Source organism: Seriola lalandi, unplaced genomic scaffold (assembly GCF_002814215.2).
Source record: "Seriola lalandi dorsalis isolate HSWRI2012SDOR001 ecotype SW California unplaced genomic scaffold, Sedor1 jcf7180002054200, whole genome shotgun sequence".
Taxonomy (NCBI): domain Eukaryota; kingdom Metazoa; phylum Chordata; class Actinopteri; order Carangiformes; family Carangidae; genus Seriola; species Seriola lalandi.
In genome coordinates, this window is record NW_019524753.1 from 140472 (window position 1) to 151250 (window position 10779).

Genomic DNA, 10779 nt, shown 5'->3' on the forward strand with positions numbered 1-10779 from the left:
TCAAGCTCTTTGACACTACTATTGGCACTTATGTCATTGGGTAGCTTTAAGGAACATCTGATTCAGATCAACACAACAGCAGCTCTGCTCATTTGGCCCACATATTCAATGAGATGAGAGAATAACAAGGCCTGTCACAATGTGTCAGTAAGAAAGTCATAAGAATAAGAGTGGACACCTAATGGCTCAAACATGTTGTGATGTCACTCATATCCTCATAAAGGCATCCCTAGTGAGTTACCACTTCTTAGTCTTTGTGGGGTTGGGCGGACAAAATAGGCATTTGACTACATTATTTTAGATTTTAGGATACTGTTTTGGACACCTTTTCACTATTTATTTTCACATTCAATGAAACAAATTAACCCCCATAAAATTTGGCTGATTATGAATGAAAACAATTATTAGTTGCAGCATTAAAAATGAATATTCCTCTTTCCTTCAAAGTAAAGTCAGAAGAACGTGGCTGCACTGGACAGCTGAGCAGATGTCACTTTGAGAGTATATGAAAGTGAAGGTTAAATTAAACATCTCTCATGGTCTCATCACATGATATGCGCAACACTGTGAATACAGTGTATAAACCCATAAATTCTGAAGCTGACATCTTCATATCTCAGCCACATGTTGTGAAAGGTGTGTTGGCAACTTACAGTTCATCTCGTTGCCGTTGTGACAGCACCATGGTGACGTGTGGGCGGGGCCGGGAGGGATCAGATGGTAGAAGGTGAATCTTGTGCAGCTACTGCGCTCTCCTCAGTCAGGAGATGAGCTGTGCTGATCCAGGCAACACGGACGAGGACGAGCTGTGTACTCCAATGATGGGCAGTTGGTTTTATCTACACAAAGTCTCAGACTGGAAAGAGGGGAACGCAGGAATCTGCCCCCCAACTGGCTGACTCCAGGGACAAGAGAAGTGGATAGCCTGCAAACCAGTCACCAGCCAAGTCTACACTGCATCTGAAGAAGAGAGAGAGGGAAAGTCAGCATTAGGTATGCATGACAGATAACATGAAGAATGGGTGGGGATGAAAATGTTTATAGGCCAGGAGTGCTGCATGTCTGCACCAGTTTTATACACAGACAAAATGGCTGAAGGATCTGTCAACAATGGAAAAAATAAGACAAGCAAGAAACAATACATAGCCATTTTTTCTACCAGAAAGAGAACTCCCACATTGATGCTTCAACAGCACTCATTCTCAAGCAAATAAAATACAACATAAACCCATCTCAGACATTTCATAAAAACCACCTCCTTTCCATAAAGCACTCACTCATTTGCTTTTCAGCGCCGCTCATGCTATCTATGTTCATAATCTGTCTGTCATGTCACCAGTCTGGTCTGAGAACTCTGATCTGCTCTTGCAGCAAATTCTCCTCTCCATGCACATACAAGAGCTGACCCACATTCTCAAAGCAACATACTACTCCCAGGTTGCCAACAGAAAAGAAAAACAGGACACAGCCGAGTGGGCTCGAGTAACGGCTGAGCTCTTGTCAAATTCCCTCTCATCTAATGATGACACCTCGTTCAAGAGCTGGCTGGCCGGCCTAATGGCACAATAAAATTACTACGACCTAGGGATGCTCATTTTGATTTTTTTTTTCTGACCAATAGCCGATGCTTGTTAACCGACCATTAACTGTAAACAGACAAGATTAAAATGTACTATTTGGAATGGAGTGTCTGTGACCAAAGTACCAATACAACAAAAAAAGAAGGGGCTTATTTTTACATGTGCAGAATCAGCATAATAGCCATGATTTCCTGTGTAGGAAAATATTTTATAACTTAATATAAATAGTAAATAGTCGCCACACTTTCTAATGTATAAACAGTTTAACAAACAAAAACACACATTGAATCCTCCAGCGCCAACAGTGCTGTAAGGAAAACCTCTTCCTCCTCCGCTCTCGGCTAACTACTGATCAAACACAGGCAACACGTTAACAAAACAAACTTGTAGTCACATTTTTCAGACCTCAAAATCAAATAAACAGGCCTGGGCTACCGTAGTTCTCAGCATAGTGGACAGCTTGTCTACTGGTTTTTGTTCAGAAATAGCAACATGTTGACAGGCTGTGGGGTTAGTCAGTTGCGTAGTCTGTTAACTGTGAGACCCGCAGTGGAGAATACCTGCTCAGATGGTACCGATGTCTCAGGAATGCAGAGATAGCGCCTTGCTATAGTGGCCAACCTTGGTAAGCGCATCTGATTAGCTTTCCATCAGTAAAGAGGATTAGTATCCAATGAGGGCGGATTGTCTCATATACGTATATTGTTGAAATTGTTTAACTGATAGTATTAATTGGTCAAAACTATTCTTGTTGGTTAACTGTTAAACAGCTAATTATTAACATACTATGAACTTTTGTGTCAGCAAAAAATGAATTAGTGCTAGTGTGAAAATTAATTTATTACCAGCAATGATGTGATGATGTCCATTTTTGTACTGTATTGTTGTCTTAAAAAGCACTTCACCAAAACAGGTACTAGAAATACTAACTATGAGCTACAATAAGCCTCTTAATCTATTGGGAACAGCCTGACTAAATCTCTGATGGACCAGTAAACAAAAAGGTAAAAACAAAATCAATTTACATCCTTCTAGAGTACTGCAACATTTGACAAAACTAAAGCATGGCACAGACATCCAAGACATGTATAGGAGCCAATGTGTGTTAGGAAGGAGATTTGCTGGATGTGTACAGGGTGCACTGAAGGAAACAGTGATGCATCTGGAGTAGGCATGAGGACTGGCCACCCCAGGTGGCTGCAATGAAGGAAAATTTGCATTCCTTATTTCAGCTGATGATGCAAGAGTGACATTACCACAAGGGAAAGTTCCTCCTTTTCACTCCTGCTTTTGTTTGCAGAAAAAGAAGAAAGCAACTTAGGGATCTCGTACATATATACTCAAAACATGAAGACTGCAGATGTAAAATTGACCAACCTGGCCCAGAGGCAATTCTGCTGAATGCATAAATTTAAATTGTGGTTTTGCTTTTTTATTTGCATATTTGATACTTTGACATTGCAGAATAACTGTCCAATAGAAAGCAACCTTACATAGCCAACAGCTAACTTCTGGACCCTTATGTCACCATCTGACAGCCATCTCTTTGTCTGTCTCCTTACCTCTGACTGTGTATGGATACGGCACGCTGGTGGTTTCTGAACGCTGCCCAACAACCTGGCGATGGTTCAGGGTCACACCAGTACAACAACACAACAAAACAGTGGCACTGAAGCTAAAAATGGCTCTTTCTAAAACACTGCATACCAAACGTCCCTTGAGAGCATCCACCCTCTACATTAACCTGTACAACCGTTATCATGGGTGAAATTAGGCCATCTAGTACTGATACTTCCCCAGTGCTGTTGGCAGCTGTCATCGCCGTGTATATCCATTAATGTGTAAGACTTCCCTCTGCAAATCTCATTTGTGGCTTCAGTATTGAACAAAATGTTTACAATCGCATAATCAGGCTAATTGCCTCATCACAAAATGTGGACGTGTCTTGATGGAAGGGAGGAATGGGCTGCAGTCATCATGCATCTATAAATCTGCCCGATGACGGTCAATAATGGTTATGTGTCTCCTCAGGAACTGTAAAGGGCCCCTTACAGTAATGGCGCCAATGGTTTTGAGAGATGTCATTTAATTTCCTGATGAATGCCAACAAGTTATCTGTTGTGAAAATGCCACTCTTAATGAGGAATGGAAAACATCCCGTCTCTGTCAATTCAAGAATGCAACAACCAAGCGTCGACTCAAAACTGTAATAAACCACACCCACTATCTGTGCACAAACCCTTTGTTATTAAGTCGAGCATAAGAGCTGGGCCTACATTTTTGAACTGCATCATATTTCAAAAATGTGGATCACTTAACATAAGATTTCAGTAAAAAAAGACTAAGTAACTAAAATAGGAAAATCATGTAAGGAAAGATCAGAGTGTGAGTAAACCTTTCAAAGAGGATGTTACAGAAAGGCTGTTAACTACTACAACACCTTGAGACAAACTCTCAATTAACAGTCAGTGTACATGTAACAAGACTGAAGATGACCAATTAGGCAGGTGATCAAAATATAACATTTCAGAAAGCGGTACAACATTACAACTTTGCATTAATCCACATGCCAAATATGACAGACAAGATATATGTGTACAACATTTTTTAATAATCAACACTTCCATGTCTGAACAAAGGAACACGCCCCTTAGGAATGTAGTGCATGAGGAGGAAAAGAAAAACACCAGAGCCTAAAGTCAAGGGTCAACTGCTAGTGCGAAATTGTGTCCCAGCGGCCCGTCACAAAACATACCGCCACAGCAATGTTGACAACTATCACCTCATCATCACTTCTGATTCAAAGCTCAGTTTTCTGCTAGCGGCATTACATCATGATGCTCTTTCAAAACCAAGTATCTCAAACAGCTGGAATCTGGAGCGCCTTCATTTTCTTTTGGCGACTTCACCTTCGAATCACCTGTGTCCTGGGAAAGTTACATTATAATCAGAATTAATGGGCTTTTTTACAAACGGCATGGAGCAGTTCTGACATGCTAAACCAACCCATGGCATGCAGTAAAAGCTACATTGCTAATGTGTGAAGTCACCACGAGGTGACATGAAAGTGGTCTCTGCATGCTGACAAAGCTGAGCACAAAAAGCACACAAACACTCAAGGTCAACACAATAGGGAGACTGTGACACATCATTTTGAATTAGGTCAAGGAAATTACTATTTCTGTTCTGTGGTTTACCTATTTCTGTTAATATTTGTAGTAGGGCTTAACAACATGTGAAAAAATTATATTGCGATTATTTTGGCAGATGTTGCAATTACGATGAGTCACAGTTTCAGTTGGAATGGTAATTTCTGCATCTCATTTCACTGAAAAAATACAAAAATGATGATGATGATGATGATGATGATGATGATGATGTGATTTATACTGGGGCTTGTACCAAACAAGGATGTTCCCTTATGTCAGGAGAATATAATTTGAGGGCTGGGGGCATTTTCTGTAGCACCACAATGACTCATTTATAGTATGTTTTCACACATTTTACCTTTATCAAAAAAATTGCAGCTTCTGCAATTTGGACTTTCTCGCTCATAGGGTAAGTTAGGTAACCAACCAACCACCCAACCAACAAACCATATCGCAGCTTTTAGTCTAAATCAAAGAATATCCATAATAGTTCCAACTCTGGTCAACACAGATGTCATAACCAAAACAAACAAACAAAGCCATCATGTGATCTCAACCTTGCATAGCTGACACGTTTAGCTACTTAAGCACACATTTACTGTACTGAAATGTGCATTGAGATTTTTCTTAGAGGGTAACTGGTTTCATTGTTAACACCAACACGAACATTTTTATTAAGATAATTTTGTGGTATAACATGCCCTTATCAGGAGACTAGGAGGCTATACACACAAAATTATTTACATGCCTACAGCACATCAGCTGGATAAACATGAATGATGCAACTCTGAAATATGCCTGTGTGGAAGCCTGTTCATCAGAAGGTGTCAAGATGCTTAAAAAAGATAATTACAAGGAACCTGAACTGGGATAACTTGCAACAGGAACTTCATCTAACTAACACAACTGAAAGACTGAATATTCTGTAAATCATATCCATTTTCTGTGAATCGTTCTGGGTAAAGCTCTCTGACAGAAATCCCCCAAAGAGCTTTATCACTGGCTGATGATGAAAGAGTGAACATCTGACTCAGCTTTCTATCCGCATCCATTACGACCTGCAAGGTGCCTGTGTCGGTTATGCTGGTAACAATCAGCTAACCTTATTAAATTTCACAGCTCGTAACACAATGGCTTTCATCCGTGGCTAATAAAGGACACTGCACTGCCTGTACTGGCCACACAGGGGGCACACATTACCTACATGCAACTAGCATGGAGGCTACATTCACAAATTCAACTTCATGTCATTGTGAACAACTTTATATAAGACAGCTTTATTCGTAAATTATGAGCATGATAAGGTTGTTAGTTATAGCGTGGCATTATAAATGCGTTAGACTGAAGATAACTGCTGCTCTGCCAAAAGCATGCTGTCAGCAAAACAGGCTAAACAAGCATGGTCGGTAGCATTTGGATAGAAGTGCAAGCCTAGCACAGCTATGGGCCAAGGGCCATATCTTATCATTTGAGGGCCACTTGTGCTCAAATATCTGTGCACGTCATTAACAATGACACTTGTCGGTGTGCTGCCATAAATGAGCAACAGCAACACATCCTAGATAAGCAGCAGAGAATATATTAACTAATGAAAATATAAATAATTAAGGGCCACATATTTTACATGAGGTCAGAGGTCTAGAACAACAGTACTGGGGACATTTCAACTATTTTTGCTAAAATCAAAGACATCTCATAACTAATGTTGCTGCCTACAACAGGATAGAAAAAATATTTATATATTTATATATATATATATATATATATATATATATATATATATATATATATATATATATATATTAAGACTATTTGAGACCCACAGATCAGACCCTATAACCGTCGCCTTATCTGATGGAAGATGCCAATTAGTGGATCAGAGCCCACTTCCACTGACATAGGCAACAAACAGAGGGACAGCACGTGAAAGCAGTGTTTCACAAGCAAAGTCCCACTTGGCAGCCACAAGATTTGACAGGACATGATTTCGATCTCTTCAGAGCATTAACTTCATACCAACAAGTTGGTAATTTAAATCATTATAGCTCCAACTTTAGCCTTTATGTATGTATGTATGTATGTATGTATGTATGTATGTATGTATGTATGTATGAATGAGTAAATCAGTTAGGAATGCCCAGAAGGTTTGGCTTCCGACCATTATTGAATGATTTTCATTAAAAAATACGTGATCGGTAGATATGAATTATTGTTTATAGTCACCGCTCACCTTCAAACTGATCATCTGTGGTTAATACTCTGGTGTCTGCGGCTGACAGAAGCACTGTGTGCTGTGTAATGTAGTCCTGCCTCCTACCTTGTTCAATGTGGCAGCGCGCAACAGGCCACCAAAACAAAAACATGTTGGCCATGTGGAACTTTTGCAAAGTGTGTGAGACTGATATTATGTATGCCATCTGCAATGCATAGCAAAAATTATTGGTATTGGCCATGGATTGGCTGATCTCACTCAGATGATCGGCACCGTCAGCAAAAAAAACGTGATAGCGGTATCCCTAGTTGTTGTTGGTAAGTATGAAACATGTTCAAATCAAACCTTCCAATTCTCCAAGAGCTACCACTTGGCAACCACTATACAATAACTTGCTGCTAAAATTTTATTCAACAGCCTCTTGAGAATATTGATAGTGGTGTTAGTTTCACACCAACATTGTCTGATGTTTTTTTCCTCCAAAACTAAGTATTTATCCAAACAGTGTGTCAAAGTGGTCATTTGTAGGTTGGCAGGCAGCTGCTGTTGGCAGCAGGTCAGTAATGACCAGTCAACTAGCTGGTGGGCAAGCTGTCGTGAAGGTAAACCTCGGTGCAACTGTCAGCTCAGGGACAGAGAGTAATATGGATATCTACTCTTCAGACTGCCACAATCACAAAGATAAACAGGCTCTCACTCTCATTGCCTGTTCACATAAGGAGAATGCCCCTTGTCAAAACTGCACAGTTTTTACATACTGTACATTTCTTTCAGGCCGGACCTTCAACAATCCTCTCAGCCTTTAATTTTACAAAAATATCCCAATGACATTAGAGAAGAACACCCTACAAGATCTGTGACTGTCATTTGCTTGAGTCTGCTGTTAAAGAAGTGGAAACAAGTTTCAGCAAAGCAACACTTGCAACTGCTGAAACTTTCTATTGCAGTTGCTGTGTTACCATTGCTAACTGCACTGAATAGAGCCTGGCTGCAGGGATGCACTTATTCAAATCAACATCTGATAAAACTCGGGACTGACTAAGAACGCTTTCAAGCAAAACCAGATGACTGCATCCACTGGCTCCTGCAGTTACTACTAGAGAAATGAAGCATGCCTGTATCTTACAAAAAAACAGAGAGCTGTCGTTCTCATATTGACTCCTTTTTCCAAGGATTCAAACAGAATTTGAGATTAGTTTGCACCTTTTGAACATCTGTTATTTTTGCTTTCCTGACATGTGAAGTGTTACAGAACTTCATTACATTTTACATTCAAACTGCAAAGCATTTTCGATTGGAAAAAACACCATGGCTTTCACAAAAGCAAAAATAATCAATTCATTAATGTATAGTAGTCTGTCAGAAACATGCCAACATTTAATAATAAATGTGAGAATGATGTGTCTCTAGTTAAATAACATATCAGGTCTAAGAAAATATAGGCTGGTGTCAAAGACAAAAGCAACATCTAAACAACAGAGTTGAACTATGCTGAAAACCATCCTAGACAGAGGAAATTTACGAGTTACTGAACTTTGACCAACCACAGGTGGCAAGATGTTCCTTTTCTGTGATCTTAGGAATCAAACAAGCATTAGTGCTGTTTGAAATAGAAACATTTTCACCCTTTAAAAGTGTTGTATTTGGGTAAATTCAAGTCTAAAACACAAATACTCTTACCTGAGAGGAGAGCGCAGTCAGTGTTTCATTTGGAAGCTGAACATGATGATTTTCAAAAACAAACAATTTCATCAATATGCCAAAATTCCAGTTAGTCAGCTGCAAGGCAGTCATTGCAGACCTTACTATCCACACTTTAACCAATGCTTTGATATATCCGGGACAAGCTTGCCTAAAATTAAGAGGGAGACTCGTTTGTCGTATTCAGTGCACAACCTTGTAAACCACAAGGGCGACCATTTGCGTTCATTCCTGTAAACCTTGGGTTCGCAAATTCCTGACCCGAATCACTCAATCATACATCCACACAATAAGACAGAAAACACTTGGGTACTGAGTAGACGCAGTTCATACAAACTCAACGCCTCTGATGTGCTCCACCCTTATTTTCTAACACCGTGCCAAAAATCCGTATGAAGCCAGAGATGCTAGGAGCTTCACCCGAGCATCCTTCGGTATGACAGCAGACCAAATATACTCTGAAACATGTCTTGTTAGATAACTGCGACAGGGGTAGTTGCAGTTGCAATGATATGTGCACAACAAGTAAACAGCGCAAACCAGATGATGACTATCACTTTACGCCCTCTTGAAATGGTAACACTGAACACAGCAGTCATCTGAAGATGCAGCGGTTAACAACAAAATATCAACACGTCGTTGGCAATAAAATGGCCAAACGAATTGCCGATAACAGAGCTAACCTAATGTCCTGTGAGCTGTGTTTGATTTTGTTTTTTTTAATCAAGGTTCACAGTCTGCACAAACGCTGCTTCGCACTATGCTAATTTCTGGTTATTACTAACTTGGGATGGACGCCAATGCAACTAATGTACGCTGGCGTTGCCATACCCAACACACTGACATGTTTCCTTGACTGTGGTAACGCCAGTAGCAATTTTGGTCGAGCTGACAGCCGGTAGCTCAACGTTATCTGTAGCTAAAGTTAACGTTAGCCAAGTTAGCTTCAGTGAGAAAGTTAGCAGCTCACTCCAATAAAGACTCATACCATGCATTCAAGCTCACTTAGCGACAGTTAACGTATGCAGTAGCTAACGTTGGCCGACTTCATTTTTGGTAAGTGCAGAAGATTGTTTATCTGGACCCATGGATAAACTCTGCTGACACGGTACCTGCTGCTTCGGACCAAGCGGCCTATCCGCCATTTTGAGACATAGAAAGGAGGCGCAGACGTTACAGCCACATCGTCATTTTCCCACCTAACGGCCGATTCCTTCTCTCCCAACCGGCTCCGTGACTGGAAACTGTTTGAACTCACCCTATTGTTTCTGCCCGTGAATATCCCCAGCCGTCTCAAACGGTAACACGACCCGACGGGGCGTGAAATTTCCGCTCCAAAATAAGGTCTTGTGATGTAGAGGTGAGCCGTGTCTCGTCTCCGCCGCCACCGCTTGTTTTCTCGTCGCCTACCGCATTCGCCTTCGGACGAGAGCGCGCACGAAGCTCGCGTCCACGGTCTGTCGGGAGCGCGCACGCCCTTGATAGCAGAAAAAAATGGTGTTTTATACTTTTACAAAAAAAATTAACTCTTACATGGCTTTCTCGTGGCTTTTAAATGCTAAATTAGTCCAGGGGCGGGGTTGCAAACTTTTTTTGGGGGGACTTTAAAGAAGGGGGGCACGTTTATACTCAAATTCAAAACCCTGATTCTTGCCATTAATAAACCGTACATTATCAGTAGTTCGATTGTTTAGTCCCTGCAATATATGAATGCCGAATAAACTATTTAAAATCTAAATTGCAACATGGATGCAGTACAACAAAAAATGGATTATGAGACAACAGCCCCCTGGAAACAGACAGGTAAAAGACAATGGGTTTTGACATTGTTAGACCACTTCTAATTGTGCACATGCAAGAAGATGTTTGGATTGTAGACTTAAATATACACCATGCTGAATGCAATCTGCAGTTGTGAAAGTAACTGAATATTTAATAGTAGCCTACTGTACTTTTGAGGTATTTGTATTTTACTTGAGTATTTACATTTTATGATGTTTTATACTTCCACCCCACTCCATTTTTCTGACAGGTATAGCTACTTTAAAATGTAATAATTTACATATTTTGTGATCAGCCTATAAAATATGATGCACATTTATACATTAAACTCCCCAACAGTTAAATACTTAAAATG

At 40.3% G+C, this 10779-nt stretch overlaps 1 protein-coding gene across 1 annotated transcript in view; it reads right to left on the reverse strand.

The window, feature by feature from the left end:
* The window catches only part of LOC111653414 (lissencephaly-1 homolog), a 40544-nt gene extending 30480 nt beyond the window's left edge, over positions 1-10064 (reverse strand). Inside the window, exons 1-2 of the mRNA XM_023404018.2 lie at positions 9901-10064; positions 654-960 (exon numbers count right to left, since the gene is read on the reverse strand). Of these exons, the coding sequence (XP_023259786.1) occupies positions 654-685 (32 nt within the window). The 5' untranslated portion in view covers positions 686-960; positions 9901-10064. The remainder of the gene's footprint in view (positions 1-653; positions 961-9900) is intronic.
* Between the last annotated feature and the right edge of the window lie 715 nt (positions 10065-10779).